The sequence below is a fragment of the Melitaea cinxia genome, chromosome 26, assembly GCF_905220565.1.
Source record: "Melitaea cinxia chromosome 26, ilMelCinx1.1, whole genome shotgun sequence".
Taxonomy (NCBI): Eukaryota; Metazoa; Arthropoda; class Insecta; order Lepidoptera; family Nymphalidae; genus Melitaea; species Melitaea cinxia.
In genome coordinates, this window is record NC_059419.1 from 9,130,112 (window position 1) to 9,149,534 (window position 19,423).

At 32.7% G+C, this 19,423-nt stretch overlaps 2 protein-coding genes across 2 annotated transcripts in view; one reads left to right on the plus strand and one right to left on the minus strand.

Annotated features, from left to right (window-relative positions):
• The window catches only part of LOC123666459 (serine/threonine-protein kinase WNK1-like), a 71,795-nt gene extending 66,173 nt beyond the window's left edge, over positions 1–5,622 (minus strand). Inside the window, exons 1-2 of the mRNA XM_045600551.1 lie at positions 5,504–5,622; positions 3,684–4,139 (exon numbers count right to left, since the gene is read on the minus strand). Coding sequence (XP_045456507.1) covers positions 3,684–3,980 — 297 coding nt within the window. The 5' untranslated portion in view covers positions 3,981–4,139; positions 5,504–5,622. The remainder of the gene's footprint in view (positions 1–3,683; positions 4,140–5,503) is intronic.
• Positions 5,623–6,871: 1,249 nt separating this feature from the next.
• Positions 6,872–19,423, plus strand: part of LOC123666523 (protein MON2 homolog) — a 40,837-nt gene continuing 28,285 nt past the window's right edge. The window contains exons 1-10 of the mRNA XM_045600601.1: positions 6,872–7,090; positions 7,287–7,418; positions 13,735–13,917; positions 15,384–15,513; positions 16,385–16,485; positions 16,585–16,710; positions 16,835–16,914; positions 17,474–17,597; positions 18,078–18,192; positions 18,945–19,076. Coding sequence (XP_045456557.1) covers positions 6,971–7,090; positions 7,287–7,418; positions 13,735–13,917; positions 15,384–15,513; positions 16,385–16,485; positions 16,585–16,710; positions 16,835–16,914; positions 17,474–17,597; positions 18,078–18,192; positions 18,945–19,076 — 1,243 coding nt within the window. The 5' untranslated portion in view covers positions 6,872–6,970. The remainder of the gene's footprint in view (positions 7,091–7,286; positions 7,419–13,734; positions 13,918–15,383; positions 15,514–16,384; positions 16,486–16,584; positions 16,711–16,834; positions 16,915–17,473; positions 17,598–18,077; positions 18,193–18,944; positions 19,077–19,423) is intronic.

The window sequence follows — 19,423 nt, forward strand, 5'->3', positions numbered from 1 at the left end:
ACTTCAATTTAGCTCGAAAACGAACAGAATGTAGGTAGTTGAAAATGTTTTAATGTAGGTAGTTGAAAATGTTTTCATGTAGGTAGTTAAAAATGTTTTCAAATAAATACGCATTTGTCAGAAAAGAATCAAATTTAAATGGGACCACACGACAAACACAAGCTTTCGAGAAACAAACTGCTTAGCATTCCATTAATTCACCGTGCGAGTGTCGGGTCCATCGTGTGGCTGAGGGAAAAACTCAGAGCAGTTCCCAGGACTTGCGACTTAGGTGTAGGTTTAAGGAGATCCCCTTAGAGATGCGCATCGACGCTCACCTTCACTGCTCGAGTATAGTATTATCAAAATCCGTATTCCCCGTAAAAATTTATGGGGTAACACACATTAAAAAAAAAAACAAATTTAGAACCACCTTTTTTGAAGTCTTATTAAAAACTAGCTGCTGCCCGCGACGTCGTTTGCATGAACGCTATACAGCACCAAAAATACCTACGATTATACCTTTTAAAATAACATTCATTACCTGTTTCTTCTTTACATTTCATATCTACAGAAAAATCTCATAGATGGCGCTGCTTTAAAAGTGTCTTGTCTACTTATATTCATTAAATTATGTTTATTGGCTTATGGCCAGTTTCAATACTCTATCTATCTCTAAATTTGCTTACTAGCGATAGATTTTTGACACAATTTATATGGAGTTAACGTCAAAATTCTATCTCTAGTAAGCAAATTTAGAGATAGATAGAGTATTGAAACTGGCCATTAGTAACTTATATTGCGTGATTTTTATAGTGTGAAGCTAGCTTATATAGCATGGTTATTAACATAATAACAACAACATTCAAATATGTGTCGTTAGATTACACGTTGTTACAGAATGCGTTGAGGAAATAAAGGTTCACTGCTCGTTCCCGGTAGGTGATAGCATGATAATATGTAGCCTATATGTTGACCCGACTTCTTAATAATATTCGTGCCAAATTTGAAGTAAATCCGTGCGGTACTTTTTGAGTTTATCTCGGACATACATACAGACAAACAGACAAAAATTCTAAAAACTATATTTTTGGCTTCGGTATCGATTGTAGATCACACCCCAAGTATTCTTTTAAAAAAATATTCAATGTACAGTTTTGACTTTCCTACCATTTTATTATATGTATATAGATAATAAAAAATAGTTATTTGACGACGACAAATAAACATAACTAGCTTACACCGCATACTTCGTCACAATCTTGCTACTATTATAGAGTGATAATTTCACTTCTAGACGATCTCGAAACGATACAGGAACCGGATCATCTACCTACAGGAACATAATTTTGAAAACCGCATACGGTACGGTATATTTCAAAATACATCGGAACAAACAGACAGTACAGTTTTTAACCGACTTCCAGAAAAGGAGGAGGTTCTCAATTCGACTGTTTTTTTTTTTATGTATGTTACATCAGAACTTTTGACCGTGTGGACCGATTTCGACAATTTTTTTTTAATCGAAAGGTAGTGTGTGTCAATTGGTCCCATTTAAATTTATTTGAGATCTAAAAACTACTTTTCGAGTTATATCTAATAATGCGTTTTTACTTGACGCTTTTTTCGTCGATCTACGTTGTATTATACCGCATAACTTTCTACTGGATATACCGATTTTGATAATTCTTTTTTGTTCGAGAGGAGATATCACTAGTTTAGTACCATGATAAGGAAACCAGGATCTGATGATGGGATCACAGAGAAATCGAGGGAAACTCTTGAAAATCCTCAATAACTTTTTACTGGGTGTACCGATTTTGATAATTCTTTTTTTGTTGGAAAAGGGATATCCTCAGTTTGGTATCAAGATAAGGAAACCAGGATATGATGATGGGATCCCCAGAGAAATCGAGGGAAACTCTTGAAAATCCGCAATAACTTTTTACTGGGTGTACCGATTTTAATAATTTTTAATTTAATAGAAAGCTGATGTTTGTCATGTGGTCACATATAAATTTTATTGAGATCTGACTTTTTGAGTAATCTTTGGTAACGCGTAGTTACTTGACTATTTTTTCGTCGATCTACGTTGTATTACTCGTCGATGTAATTGAAGTCGGTTTTTTTTTCGTTTGCGAGCAAACACAATTATGTACATCATTACACATTATTATGTCTGCAGACATCGGTAGGTTATATTAATTTTGTTTAATAAATAATTAGTCAAAACCCATACAAACACATTAATAACGACCTCATTTTTAACAAATCGGTTAAATTTTAAAACGCATTTATTATTAATGATGATGATAATACTCATATATTTATAGAACAAATTACGATAAATAAATTAACGGTTACGATCTAACAGAAATGGCGCCATTAATCAATATATTTACGTTTGTATATTTTGATACTGGAAACATAATTTTATTAGCCATTAAATGATTCAAAAATACCATAAATTTAATTATGATAAAGCCGTTAAAGTGTACGATTTATGTTATAATTAAGTATTGTAACGTAAATAGGGATATAATACTAAGGCGATATTGATGCTATGATGATAAAAGACATCTAAAGAGAGAAAAGGAAATAGGAATCTTACTGCTTTTTGAGAGTAAGGATTAACTGGTTTCTGACAAGGTTTTCTCGTAAGCAATACCAGGTGGAGGTAAAACATGTTCTTAAGGTTTATAAGACCTCAACTAATAAACAACAACATTACTATCGATTTTCGAAATACCAATTGACTCTGACATTTAATCTAACTGATAAAGTGAAGAGGAAAAAAAACGAGTGCGAAGCAAAACTTTCTATCTTCACTATCTTATATCTCGCTTTCAACTTCCGTTCGCCTCGCCCGGTCACACTTTTTGTAACGCCCTCGTCACGCATTCACCAGCTTACTCCCTAAGTCAAGCGTACGTAAAGAAAATTTGCTTCAATATACATATCAATTGGTTATATATTGGGTTGGATAACAGCATAAACGTCAGACTGCTTTATCGCCAACCAATGAAACAAAAAAAAAAAGAAACAGACCCTCAATATGAAAAACAATATGTCATTGTCCATTTGTTGGTATAAATAAAACGGTGACAGTATTATCCCCATTAGCAGAAAACGGTGACAGTAAAGCGTCAAATTACATATTCCTTATCAAGCATCTTAATATCCAGGGATGCCCTTAACATGCAAATAAATCAGCATATTTATTTTATTAAAACATTCAGAAAATGTAAGACAATCATACCGAAAATTTCTTGTAAAATTAAAAGAAAAATCACTCAATTAACTAATCATAATAATACTACGAAAATCAGGCGTAAAATTGTTGTTATAGCGGTGACAGTTCGCTGTGCTATAATTTGTTATAACAGACAGTATACAATAAATTGCATTACCTAAGTCTTCTATCAAGCAATATAACGGTACTAAAGGCATTTGTCCTTTTTTGGTTTCCTAAGCTTAGATATTACGCAAGTATACTGAATAAATATTACTTTAAAATAATAGCTATATATAAAACTGCTAAAAGCTGATGTTAAATTGCAGACTGTTTATAACGTTGTCACAAAATATCCTTTTAAAATTCACTCAACTCTATTTGTGACATTATCTAGTCACTTTGTAATTTATAGTATAAATGATAAATTACAAAATGCTCCAAATAATAAGATAAATATAGTTTCACTCACCTGTCCATATCGTGAGGATGCCAAATGCACATTCCTGTTCTTCAAGGAGAAATCAGACCTCTTCCCCAGGCCATAGTTGCTCTTATTCTGTGACATAAACTTTTTTGGCCTATCCAGCCGCTCCGTGGAGCCCGTCTCTGTTTCTTCATCACGCTTCGACGTCGATGGTATACCTCGGTAAGCACCCCTCGTGCCTCTGATGGTTTTCTCGGGACTTTTGTCCTGCTTTCTGGTAATAAGGTTGTCTTTTCTTTGTTTGTTGCTGCGTAAAGACACGTTGGACGCCATATTGTCCATATTGCTCCATCAAGACAAAATATCAAAAAACACACTCTCTATTCATTGTGATTACTTTAATCTCATTAATTAACAACTAACGTACGATAAAATAATTGAATAAATAAATAATCACCAAATTCATCACAATCTCAGTGTTTTCGAAGATAAATTCATTTCCTTTAAAATTATTTTATGATATATGTTATATTGAATAACTAGGAATATGATTACAATTGATTTTAAGCTATTTATTAATTCATATAAAATAAATAAATAACTAATTCCGTCTTTTTTTCTCTCTCTCTCAATGTTGGCATCCTCCACTAGCGATCGCTCATACCCTAAACTAATCGAAATAATATTTATTCTAAAACAGTCTTGAGGGAAATTTGGAAAGCTATTATTGCAGAATTGCTTGATTATTCTATTATATTATCTGAAACAAAAGAAACAAAAAACATTAATATCTATTATGTAAAATAAGATCTTCATCTTAGGCAAAAAAAAAATAAGCCAAGGAAAATACTGAAGGAAGTAGGAAGCGAAAGATAAAAAAAAAAATTCTACATTACATATGACTCAAAATAAATATACATTTATTAAATAGTTTTTTTTTTTTTTTAAGTAAAATGCATTCCATTGCATTTTATTTAATTGTAATTAACAATAGATAAGTAACATTTTCATTTTAAAATTACTTTAATTTATATGTTACTAAAAAAAAAAAACAGAAAAGAATTGATATTAGTACATAATGGTCACAGGCATGCGTATAAGATATTACATAAGGCAACTAAGCTAGGAATTAAGTTTTAGGCTACATTCATCTTCCTATCCAAGCAATTACCCATAGAATATATAAGATATCGATCAAATCTGTCTTAATCAAGTTCTTTCTAATCTTTGAGCAAACATACTGTGTTTATTTTTGTGTTGATGCACTGCAGATCAATTAAGTGATAACGGGGCTTCACAGGTTTATCTGCTTTCTCGGTTATATATATGATTCATAGCAGTAGCTTCTGAGTAAATACTGATATGTATTACTGTTTTGATAACAATATCAGTATGAAATAGAAGACTTTAAACTCTATATATAATTTTCGAATACTAACACAAAATTTATAAAAATAAGTAATTCATATGAGTATCACTGTTGTTAAATTTTGTGTCATCTTAACTTGGTATGTGGCGGTTACAAGTGACTATTTAACTACAGACCAGTTGTCGAAACTGGTTTACAAGCCATGATACTATTTATAGTGGAATTCAGAAGCGATATAAATGTATTTGTACACAAAAACACATGTTTAATCTTTTACGATTATATTATTTTGCACTCGACGTATCGATTCGGGGACATAAATATTTCGAAATTAACTGGAGGTCAACACTCTACTTTCGTCACGAATGTAATAACAAAACACTGAGCTTATGACACACGATTAACTGAAACTAGGTGCCGGCAACAAGATATGAGAACCGAGAAAACACGACTATGTGCTGCAGATATTACGTCTGAATCACATTAAATTTCTGACCATTCCACTCGGGTATCTTAATGATTTATTTAAAAGTGCTCTGCTATCTACGTGCATCGGCCGTTTTATTACAATACGAATGGCGCATAGCTAAATCAAGCTGAATAAATAGAGTAAAAATTGCAATGACAGTCCGTCAAGTGCACAAAGCATGTATTTTCTAGTAAAGGCGAACGTTTTGTACCTTAGGATCCGCATCGTCGATTATGTGTTTCGTTTTATTGACTCATAAACGTTACATTAGCTAAACTGATATTCGATTCTATAAATACTTACAAATAAAAATCTGGAATCACACCATTGTTTTTTCTTCTGCACAATCAGTAAATCAATGTTGCTAGCCTTAAAAAAATAACAGAGAAAAGTGGGTCATCGATCTTTTTTCATATTTTCTTTTTCACTTTCACTGCAAAGTTTCAAAATTTAAATCTTAAAGTATTTCATCACATATATGTCTATCATGATCATGTTAACTAAATAATATATCCTAGCTCATAGTTTGCGATAATCTTGAAAATAAATTTTATATATTTATTATTAAAATATAGGTAATTTATTATCAATTACATTTGTATATATGGCAATAATAGAACGTCATTACTATCCATTTAACGCAGAACAAAAAATTTCGTAATTTTTAAGAGTTGTAAATAAATATAATATTGATCCTTTTGGTACCTTTTACAATTTATTCATTATTAAAAATATTTTTCAGTTAAAAAATTCAACTTAACATTTGTTACTTTATTTTATTCAACCGTTACTGATACTTAATATCTTATGTTACAATTTGAAAATTGTACTAAAACTTACTTTAGAAAAGTCGCAAGTTTTACATATTGGAACGTAGGTTTGGAACGAAGTTCCTTACGGCAGACTTGATTTGGCTGGGCGATCGAACTGAAAAAAATGTGATACTAAAACCGTAAGAAAAATATATAACGGAATTAACTGACTTAATATGACGTTTGTAAAACTAAAATATTACTAGTAAACTTTTTTTTTAAATTATTTATGTAATTTTATACTGCCGACAAAAATAAATAAAGACACATTTTTTTATTTCACTTAATAGTTTTAATTATTATTTTGTTTGATTTATTTTATTTTACGGTATTTGTTACTTTCTAAAATACTAAATTTCCTAAATACTTTATGCACTTAATTAAAAACCAATCAACAAAATTAAAAAAAATCAAGAACTAGAAAATATAAAATTCAACATTTTTTTTCAAATTGTGTTGCTTCTATACTATCCGAATTAATTTCTTTTCTACCTGGTGTCCCATGACACCACATAATTTTTTATCTATCTACAAAATAAGAACAAATTTTTTGAAATGACATTTACAAGTTACGTTTCTGAACTGAATAGTGATGTCGATTGTGTACATGGCACATTTGTAATTTGTATGATTTTTGTATATAACATGAAGTGAAAAACTAATTAAAAATTATTATCAAAACATGGCATTTGTCAGTGCTGTAACCGGCGATGACTCCACGAAGAAATTCATGGACGTCCTACAAAATGACTTTAAAACTCTTAGCTTGGAAACCAAGAAGAAATATCCACAGATAAGAGAGGTATCAATTTTACAATTAAGTAACAATAAACAAATAAAAATCTCAATTTTTGCTTTTATTAAATTTAACTATTAATAGAGTAAAGTCTACTTTTAGCTCTTATTCTGCTGCAAACCTTTTATTCACTTGCAATTTTAGTGTATATGTGTACAATTACTTAAATTAAAAAAAAAAATAATAATAACAATTTTTTTAGGCTTGTGATGAGGCGGTCGAAAAGTTGGCTTTGGCATCAAATAATCCCCAAGCTTCTCTGTATGGTGTAGTCAATCAAATATTATATCCATTAGTGCAAGGATGTGAGTCAAAGGATGTTAAAATTATAAAGGTAATTATTGTATTTCCTATGAGAAATCAGATTATTCGGCTAGCCTTTAGATTAAGGGCCGTCATTTTGAAATTAGATAGGTTAGGGTAATTTTATTTTGCTGTGATGAAATTATGTCGATAAACAGTCAAATTTTGATCTTGGATCATTTGACGACCTTTAATCTAAAGACTCACCGATCATTCATATATATTAGCTTCAAAATGATAATATTTTGTATTATAAAGTATAGTAGGCCAATCTTATTAAGTGACCGAAATTAAAGAAAACATTGATGCTATGAAAATAATAGGAATAATAAAATAATAACAACAATTATATTAAAAATGTCTATATAATAGTAATAATATTCAATTATAATATATAAAATTATCATAATTACTTAATAATTTTTATTGTTTATGGTAGGTTCTTTGTTAAATCTAAGCTTCAAGGGAAACCTGAAATTGTTCCTTTACCTTAATTATCTAACACTAGCTGCATCCTGTGGTTTCGCAGCGTTAATTTGAGGGGGTGAAAACAGCTCTTAGCTTTCTTCGGTAAATCAGCCCCAAAAATAATTTTTCGATTGCAACCATTGAACGCAAAATTAATTTTTCAATTCAGAGCAGTAGTTGTTAAGATAAGTTTACTCACTTTTAAACAAACAAACTTTTCAGCTTTATAATATTAGTATAGATACAAACAAAGTGTCTTACAATCAAATCTGTTCTTCTTCTTGTATAATGGCTTCCGTGAAGATTTGCCAATGTCAGAGTGACGCCGGGTTGCACGAAAAGAAATTAAAATGTAAGTAGTGATTAAACTAATTTAATCGCAAGAATTTCATACAATTATTGCGATTAAATTAGTTTAATCTCTACTTAAATTTTAATTTTGTTCCGTGCAACTCGGCGTGAGTCTATGGTTTTATGTTTAGTGTAAATGCGCTGCTAAGAATATTCAATAGTAATTCAAATCTGTAAAATATATTTGTAGCTTTTCTTTATAAAAGAATTTTATACATTTTTGATATTTAGTGCTACAAAGTCTGTCCACACTACTTTTACCCTAAAGAGAGGAGACTGCCCACCAGTGACACTTATGGGGGACATTCTGCCACAGAAAAGTACTCTTAAATACCTAGGTGTGCATATTGATAGAAGACTTACTTGGCATGAACATATAAAAACCAAAAGGGATGAAGCAAACAGGAAGCTAAGAGATATTTACTGGCTTATATGGGCATACGGTATAGAGCTTTGGGGATCAGCCACCCTATCAAATATTGAGATTTTGCAACACTTTCAAAATAAAGCACTTAAAACCTTGAGTAGCACATCTTGGTTCACGAAGAATATTGAACTATATGAGTACCTGCAAATCCTAACTGTCAGGGAAGTCATAGAAAAGTCCTACATTAGATATAAGCAAAGACTTCAACAACATAAAAATGAGATCGCTGTGACACTTCTGGAGTCCTCAGACTCTTATTTACAGGCTCAAGAGGAAGCGTATAGCATCGGTCTAATTTATATTATTATGGGATGACGCATTGCTGGATGTGAAGAATCTCGAACTGCTACCTAAAGAAACAACCAATCTGATCATAGCTCAAGGGCTGATTGCAGATAGAAAGATAAAAAAACAGAAAAAAAAATTGATATTTTTTTTAAAATATTTTCTGACAAAAATCTGAGATTTAATTGTGAATATTACTGTTTACTACACACGATTTTTATGATACAGACATGATATTTCTTTGATCAGTTTATTTTAATGTTGACAATGTTCTGAGTAGTTTAGACCACTTGTAAAAATTAGCCAACTATATCAATACTGATGTTCATTTTTATAATATTGTATTTGTTATTGTACAACTTGTGGTTAAAAATCATGAATCATTCTATATTTTATAATGATAATAAAGAAGTATAAGTAGATTACTTATTTAATAAGATATATTGAAGTTAAGACATTTTGTATCACGAATATTATTTTTTAACCGACTTCAAAAAAAGGAGGAGGATCTCGGTGTGAATGTATTTTTTTAATTTATGTTAGTTACCTTTGAACTTTAGACTGAGTGAGATTTCAATTATTTTTTTGAATGGATAGGTGGTGCGGGTTGTGTGGTCTCATTTAAATGTATTTGAGATCTGACGTAGTTATCGAGTTATATCTAATAATGCGTATTTACTTCACTTTTTCATCTATCTACATTATATTACTTGTCGATGTAATTGAAGTCAGTTTTTATTATTTTTTTTCGTTTGCGAGCAAACACGACTATTACAATTACTGTTATCTATACAGTAAAGATAAAAAATGGTAATAACTTTACTTATATGATAACTTTACTTACACGTTTTATACATTTGTGCTTGCAATTGGAAAGATAAAATTCTTAATGATAGTTTTTGTGTTAATATATTTTTTTAATTATTTATGTATTCATTCCTACTATTGAACACTTATTGCAGTCAGCAGAGACTTTATTTTTCTAACCAAGGTTGTAGGTTCAGTTATGTCTGTAGTCTGAACGAATTTATTATACCTATGTTTATTGTGAAGTTTATAAAAATTCATACATATCGCCCATTTGCGACAACAGTGTGATATATCAAAAATCGTAGTTTTACAGAAAACCACTTTTTAACTTTTGAATGACCATAACTCTTAAATGATGGTCAGAATAGCTTAATTATGTATGAAGTGATTAAAGATAAACTATTAATGAATTAAAATATTAATAATAGGAAATAAATTTTCGTCCAAATTAATGAAATTATAACGATTGAAAAAAAAAGAGAAAACATATCGCGTTGTTCTAGTAAAAAAATATATTTTGAAGATGGTAAGTTTAGTTGTCACGTTGAAGATGATGTAAAAAATATATTTGCTCATGTTATTTTTAAATAAAACGTTTATCATGAAAAAATTTTTTTTATTGTAAGAACAATACTATCAGTTCAGATGATAGATCAGAGGTAATTGTTGGAATAGGCGGACGTTTTGTTTTGTTCACATTACGTTTTCTTATCCTAAAAACTAAAAATTATTAAAATAAACGTAAAACTCGCAAAACTAACAATTTCGTAAAGTACTAAAAAAATAAAGGAAGAGGAACTATAGGTATATAATATGTGTACCTCAGTAGAAGAAATTTTACCTACTAGTTTAATAAATCAGTATAACAGACTAGTTATTACAATCAAATACTAAAATTATTAACGCACACATTACACACTATAGGACTATTATAGATATTCATCAGTTCTATAAAATCATTCTTAATTGTTATGGTTTAGGCTTCGCCTTTAGTATAGTCAGATAATAAATGATATATATTTAACATTTTTAATCAACGTTAATATAAAAGTATCAAATTAATTTTTTTATAGTAGCTCACTTCAGTCTATCGCAGTCCACTGCTGGAATAAGCCTCTGCAAGTTCACGCCAGGCATTATGGCGCGAACATTTTTGGCTCGAACTTGCGGAGGCCTATGTCCAGTAGTGGACTGCGAAACGCGGATGTGATGTGATTATGGCGCGAACTCATGTGTTTTGCCCATAGTCACCACGTTGGACAGGCGGGATGGTGACCGCGACGCTGCAGTTAGATGGTTATCCCGATATCGATCGGCTTTATAAGTTCCAAGGTGGTAGTGGAACTTTGTTATCCCATAGTCACCTCCTTAGACACCTAATCGAGGAGAGTTTTTTGTTAAAAGCATTCTTAAGTTCTATCTCATTAACAGCTTTCTTTTTTACTAACACAGTTTTTTTCATTTGATCCGCGTCAGAAGTACAGTAGTAAATCGCATGGGATAATCTTTTTGCACTCGAACTACTTTGATTTCAGATGTTTTAATGACCTTTTTGTCTTCACCCGTGTAAATTGTAAAATTCATTTGATTAAGAACAGCCATAAATGATATTTTGTTATTTAAAATATTTCATTTGATAAGAACAATAATAAATGTCACTTTAACACAATTCGTTTACATGCATTGGTTGTGACTTTTTTCTTGCAGCTTTGATCGCCCCATAAATCCTTCGAGGTTAAAATTGGTCTATTTCTTAGTTCTCTTTTGAAACTCCTCATTGTGTGTGTGCCCCTTAAGAAGAAATTTGTGTGTGATGGAGTTATTGTTTGGAAGGTTCTGCACAGCATAGAGGTAAATAGCAATCATGAACTTATTTATCTGTGTAAGAAACACCACCTATTGCTCTTTGCCTTTCAGAAATCTTCTTTAAGTACTCGTCAACACAGATGGCAATCTCATTCACACCGCTATGAATTCGATTTGAAATCATAAATTGTCAGGTTTAATACGTTTATTTTTTTAGTTTAGGTTTATAGTAGAAAACGGAAATTTCTTCTTGGGACACTGACTGAATGTAAATCAAATACATCTACAAAAATATACTTATCTTTCTTCTTCTCAGTTCGCGACATCTTCTTTTCTCCGAGGCTAGTTACATATTGCTCTTTTTGACTATCCCTGCCTTCATCATTACTAATTTTATAGGCTTCGGAAAGTTCGCGTGCATCTTTTTTGGGAGTAAAAAAAGAAATATTAAAATTTTGAGTAAATAAGCGATAGAATATTATGTAATTTGCGTATAAAACATTCTGGGCCTTGCAATATTCAAAGTAGTCTCGGTATATATCGGAAATGGGTTTACTTCCATCAATGTAATGTCTCTTGGAATTCACTCTGGATATAATGGGACTCTATTTTTGATATAACTTCGATGAAAGCTTTGACACTAATTTTTATTATTTCGTTAACCTAGTCATGATTATTGTGACATCCAAGATTGTATTTAATCAAAAAAATATTTGTATTTTTATTTTCTTTAGTGCGGTTTTTATGGGTCTATTGTTAACATTTAGAGTATTTTAAAAGAGGTTTTACAATTTTTATCTTAACCTCAGATAATGTAAAAAAAAAGCATTGTTGTTATCTCGCTTTAGTGCTCAGTTCGTTGCATCTATGTTGTTTATTTACAGTTTGTAAATACATGTTGTTAGAAGTGACTAGGTTCCCACTGAGAAAAACTTCATCCTTGTGTCTTTTTGCCGTTTCATCATCATTCACAGTTTGTAACGAACTGTTAGAAGAGACCAGGAAACTGCTGCCGAGCCAAACGTCGGCTATATTGCGTTGCGCTAATTGTAATATACATTTAGGCCTAGTCCCCATCTGCAAAAATAACTGGAGTTTAGTATTACTGTTTAGTGTATATAACGTGATAAACAGATATACCATTCAATTTCATTAACATGCATTCTGCAATAACAGAACATCAACAAATGACCAACAACATTTTTCCGCTATAAGAAAAATATTCAGCATCTACAACGTTACTATTTAACATGTCCCGGTGGTGCTTTGAGTTTCTTACAAGAATAACGTGACATTATAAAAATGTCTCGTCAACTATGATTTTTGTTTTACAAGAGCATTGTGACAAATACGACGTGCCACATTGTCGAAAAAAATAAAAACAGTATAAAATACTTACCTTTATCACCAATACCGCGGTATCCTCGAATATCACGTTTTTTGTTTAAAAACGAAGAACACCTCACATCAAAGTGCAGGTGGCAACTGAACTGTCACGGTGTCGAAGCAAACTAGATCGCCAAACGAGACAGTGCTATAAAGTTACATTTTGTCTTTTTCTCTCACAGTATTGTTGTTTTTGGAGTAACAAATACCATATTTTTGGAGATAAAAGAACACAAGATCGCGATTCAGAATTTCTATAAAATAAAAAATCGAATAAATCGAGATGTCACACTATCGTCGCAAATGGGCGATATATAATGTATATCGGTCAGCTATGACCTTAGAAACAGACTATGTTAATTTATTTATTAGATTATCAAGTTATCTTACTGCAATACATTTAAACATAATGTTTTAAGGCTTACATTTTAAAAGCACTTATATGTAGTTACATGTGTATATTTGTGAACATTTATAAGAGATAGATTAAAAACGGACAGTTATAGATTAAAGACAGAATGGCCTACAAAACAACACTTCATATACATATTTAAAAACAAAATCTTCATAAATAACAATGAATGACATTATTTCTGAAAAACTGTATTGAAATGTGATAAATCCTTTCTTTTTATTGTTAAGACCAACCGTACACAAAAAAAAAAAAAAAATGTAGTCGAAAAAAAAAATTAATTTGGGATTGCTGAGATTATTTATTTGCAATATAGTTTTTATAACAAAATTTTTAATTACATTATATTATTTGTACTTTAGTTTTTTTTCTAGTTCTAATATAAATATAAAAATATTTCAGTTCTGTCTCGGCACGATACAGAGGTTAATAGCTCAACAAGGGATAGATGCAAAGGGTGCCCGTCATGTAGTTGACTGTCTGTACAATCTCGGTCAGGCAGGCATGCTGGAGTTGAAGCTTCTGCAGACAGCCGCCTTGTTAATGACCACATCAGACTTGGTTCATGGCGACACTTTGGCTAGAGTGAGTTACGTTTATCTATATCTATATATTCATATGTGAAGCTAAAACTTTGTCTCCCTTTTTACGAAAATTGCGCAAACGGAGGAGTATGAAATTTCGCACACTTATAGTTCATATAGAGAAGGAGTGCAGAGTGCTATTTTTTTTTTAATTATGCATAAAATTCCATTCCATCAATTAAAAAAATATTACATACACTACCATGTATTTGATACACACACGCATATATACTGTTTTGTTTGTTATTATAGAAGTTATAGTCATTAATAAAATAAATTTGCTAAAATAAAAATATGTAAAAATCTAATATATAAAATTCTCGTGTCGCGGTGTTTGTAGTTAAACTCCTCCGAAACGGCATGACCGATTCTCATGAAATATTGTGTGCATATTGGGTAGGTCTGAAAATCGAAAAACATCTATTTTTCGTCTCCCTAAGTTACAAGGGGGAGGGGGGGTTAAGGCGGTTAATAACATATATGGCAAAACAACGTTTGCGGGGTTAGCTAGTTTAAGGTAATATAACAATGATTGTCTTTTATAAGTCGTCGTGGGTCATCCTGGTCCTTGTGGCCCGCCGTGCCTCCGAGAGTACATAAAGCTCTCGTTTTTGGTCTTTATCATAGACACTTGACAGCAATTGTTACTCATAGTAGGAGATATATCCACTAACCCACAGTGAAGCAGCATGGTGGATAATGCACGACCCTTCTCCTACATGGAGAAAAAGGGCTATAATCAGCAGTAAGATATTTTAAGCTAAATCAATCCATAAATAAAGATGTTCATTGTAGCTATGTAAGCTTAAAAATTAGTGTTCAATTTTACTAGTTAATAAACGTCTAACGCTTATAATAAGTTCTCCTGTCTAAGAGTCTGTTTCAGCTTCAGGGGTTACTTTTACCACTATTCAACAAACTATCCTTGGGATAAAATTTTATGATGATATATCATTTTTTTTCACTTGATATTGTAAATTTAAAAGTTGCAGTTCTATTTTATTTATTTTTCAAATTTCGAAAAATTACAGCTAGTTTACAATAATAATAAAAAAATTGACTTATGTGCAAGATAAACCTTATCTGTAACTGGTTAAAACAGCGATTTCCAGACAAACTTACAGAAGATCACAGCAAAATAATACTGTTTTCATGCAGTATTGTGTTCCTGTTGGTGAGTAAGGTGACCAGAGCTCCTGGGGGGATTGGGTCGGCAACGCGCTTGCGATGCTTCTGGTGTTGCAGGCGTCTATAAGCTACGGCAATCGCTTACCATCAGGTGAACCGTACGCTTGTTTGCCGACCTAGTGACATAAAAAAAAAAAAAAAAAAAAAAAACCTTTGGGTATAGGACAGGGCGTAGAAAAGCGGCTAGGAAGTGTACAAATAATCGTTGCATAAATTAGAATATAATATAAAATTATATATACACAATATTATATTCTACACATACACTTTATTTTTTAGACGATGGTGCTATGTATACGCATGGTGTCGCCCAGTGAGACTCGCGACGTGAGCACAACCCACGCGGCGGCTGCCACCGTACGGCAGCTCGTAGCTCTCGTGTTCGAGAGGGCGCTGGCTGAGGCTAATGGTAATTCTTTTAAGACCAGATCTTAAGTAAAGACTAATTCTTTCTCTTCTGTTCTGCTTCCTATGCGATAGTCTCTAACCTTGTCGAATTAACAGGCGATTAAAACAATTTGAATGTTAAACATTTTTGAATATCATATCGAAAATTGACCGCTCCAGCGGGGATCGAACCCGCGTCTCCGACTGACCCTGACCGACTATTAACACTTTCAATTAAATGAAGTAAAACTTCTTTCCGCACGCTTGACTTGGGGAGTAAACTGGCGAAAGCGTGACGAGAGCGTTACGAAAGGTGTAATCGGGCGAGGCGAACGAAAGTTGAGAGGGAGATATAAGTTAGATGGAGCTAAAGAACTTTTACTTCAGTCGTGTTGTCTAAAGCACACTCGTTTTTTTTATTATTGTAGCTGTAGCGAAAGTAATTTTATAGATATAATAATTATGGTCTTGTATAAAATATAAAGTAGCTTAACTGGGTATACTTAGCCAACCTTAATTTTATCAAAAAAAAAAAAAATTGGAAAGCCCTTCCGGCTTCCGTTTTATCAAGTAACTATAACTTGAGTTTCTGTAAATCAAGAGTGAATAGCCATCTTCTAGGCAAGCGCGCACCAATTTAGGCTGCTCCTTCTCACTTACCATCAGGTGAGATCGCAGTCAAGCGCTAGTCTATATATTTAAAAAAAATGTCGAAGACACAGACATTACACAACCAAACAATAATGTTGAAAGCAATAGTGTTGTTCCTATGGCGAGTAAGGCAGCCAGAGCTCTTGGACGCGCTTGAGATGCTCTTGGTCTAAATACATGTTGTCGCTGTTTATTTATTATATAATAATAATATGTTATGTTAAATAGAATGTTCTAAACAGGTACTCTAAAAGTGAACCCTGCAGATGTCAGAATGCAAGCAAACAGTAAAGCCCCGAAGGATCTCAAGCCCTGTGCAGTTGACGCATACTTGATTTTACAAGTGAGTTCACGGCAAATATTTTTATTGTCATTTGTTATTTGGATTTACATTTTGGATTATTTTGTAAATTGACTGTTGTAAAATATGTTTTTGTTTTAGGATATTATTCAACTTATAAACGGCGATTCGGCAAACTGGCTCGTTGGTATTTCAGATGTACCGAAGACGTTCGGATTGGAACTGCTTGATACTGTATTGACTGACTTTTCTGATGTATTCTTTAAGGTACATAAAACACATCCATATACGCCTATACCCACCCACAGACACCCAAAACTATATTAGTAATTTTAATTTCATACATAAAATACGATAGTGTAAAACTGAAATAATTGTATATTTTTCACAGATTTCAGAGTTTCGATTTTTACTGAAGGAGCACGTGTGTGCACTAATCATAAGGCTGTTTTCTCCAAATGTTAAGTATAGGTAAGTGGTTAGTTGTTCGGTAATTATATTTCAATTTATGTTTGGGATATAAACAGATATACATAATAAATACATTACACAAATGAATAGTACAAAATCTGTGGAGAACCCTTCGTCAACAAACCCCATAGATGATAGATAGATATCGCTACAAATCCAACAAAGTTTCCACCAATTACTATTATATAAAATTATGCTTCTAATAATTAAAATAAATGTGTAACGTTTTGGGGTTCCCAGTGATTCCAGTAATATTTATCATCTATGAGGGAGTCCGGAAACAATAAAATTCAAACTCCCAAAGCACAATAAATTTTCGTATGACCTGTACATTTTTTTTTTACGCTGTAGCTTTTATTATTGAGACACATCAGGATACATCTTTTTTAAAAATCTGATCTGATCAGTCCCTCTCAGGAGGTACTTTAATCCCGGATCACAGCTAGACCACAATCCTCTCTCAAGTAGTTTAGTAGTGAGTAAGGTGGCCAAAGCTCGTGGGGGACTGGCGAGCTGGCCGTGCGACTCCAGCCACCGTACACGTGCGCTCCGTGCGCAGGGCCCTGCCGCCGCCGGCGCACATCCCGGGCCCCGGCGCGGCGGCGGAGCGCCCGCACTTCCCCGTCACCATGCGCCTGCTGCGCCTCGTGGCCGTCATCGTGCACCGCTACCACGACGTTCTGGTGCGTGCGTGTGCGTGTGAGAGTGCGTGCGTGCGTGCGTGCGTGCGCGCGTACGTGCGTGCGTGCGTGCGTGCGTGCGTACGTGCGTGCGTGCGTGCGTGCGTGCGTGCGTGCGTGCGTGCGTGGTAGTAGAGTAGTTTTTCTTTTTTTTCTGATTTATTTTCTCGTGTCAGGAGCAAAGCTTTGTAAACTTGTACATATGGAGAAATAAATAAATAAATCATAAGCTGTAAGTTTTCCAAATAAAATAAGTGCATGTGTACAAGCTAGGACATATGCTACGTACGTGTTTTAAATAATTAATCTGTCCTAATTTAATACGTTCTAAAACACGTTCCTATTTGAATGTAAATTGCTACCAAATTGTAACAGGTTATAGAGCTTTTAAAACATGCATTAAACTTCAGTCCATCTAAATAAATGATGAGCCTAGCAGTGGAATGCTAACAAATTATTACAGTTACAGTATGTATCGCACAGGTGACGGAGTGTGAAATATTCCTCTCGTTGACCATCAAGTTCCTGGACCCCGACAAGCCGCTGTGGCAGCGCGCGCTAGCGCTTGAAGTGCTACATCGGATCACTATACATCCGGGTGAGTGATATCTAAATTTCGCTATACAACGTCACAAACAATTGAGGTACCGGTAGTAAAAATATGCCATAATATCATTTTTTTTTTCTGAATGACAAATCCAATTTCATTATTTAGCTTATACTATATTTTATATTGATAAGGTATATCATACATGATCATGTGTAATTATTTGATCTAGTATAGATCAGGAATAGCCATTAGGATTGTATAGTAGTTCAGTTAATCGGGGCAAAGAAACGAATATAACATGTGCTTCGCGTTTCACCCGTTGTGACTTTCAAATGCTCTTAAATTCCACTTAATTTTCCATATTTGGGTTAGTTCTTAGTAAAATAAAAAAGCATTGATATAGTTAACAATACTGTGTTATTTTGAAAATCAAGTTGACTGGGAGAGACTGTCAATAGACCTTGCGTCTGCCTTTTGTTCAAGCTGTTTTTTTTTTAAAGTTAGAATATCGATCAGTAATAAGTTTATATAAATTAATGAAATTATTCGTCTTAAATAAATTCGTAGAACGGGCAGGATTTCGTCGATAAACGATTAATCTTGACTCCCATCAAGATGGCCTCCCAGATCTAGACTACTTATATATTTATTAACTGACTAATTTACATTTAGTTCTGAAGACCCAGAAAAGTAAAAGCCTACAGATTACACTAAGTTCTGAAGACATTATAATTAGCCCAAAGAAAAATCATATATAAACTACCCGCATTTTTTATTTACATTTATTGAATTTGGCACAGATTTGCTAAAAGCGTTCTGCGAATGCTACGACATGAAGCCACACGCTACGAATATCTTCCAAGACATAGTGAACGCACTGGGTGCATACGTGCAGAGTCTTTTCGTTGCCTCGCAAGTCAATACTCCAGCTGGTAAGTTAAAGACTAAGTTAAAACTTATTTTTAGCCTAGCCTATCGCAGCCTAAACAGATGTTTGATTGATTTTTGTGTATAACTTAGAAGTTGTGTTGTTATGTATCTTGACGTATAACTATTAAATAATAGGTATTGTACCATTACTTTATTAAGTGTTATATAAAAAGAAAGTAATAACTAGTGCAACCAACCGACATATATCTGGAAGTGACATAAGCAAGAACGTAAGGCGAGATCTGTTTCCATGCGTTCGGAAATCCGTACTAAATACTTATGTCTAACAGGTTAGTATATGTATTTGGTTTAATTTAATGCATCTAGTCGTTATTAATCCTGTATGTAT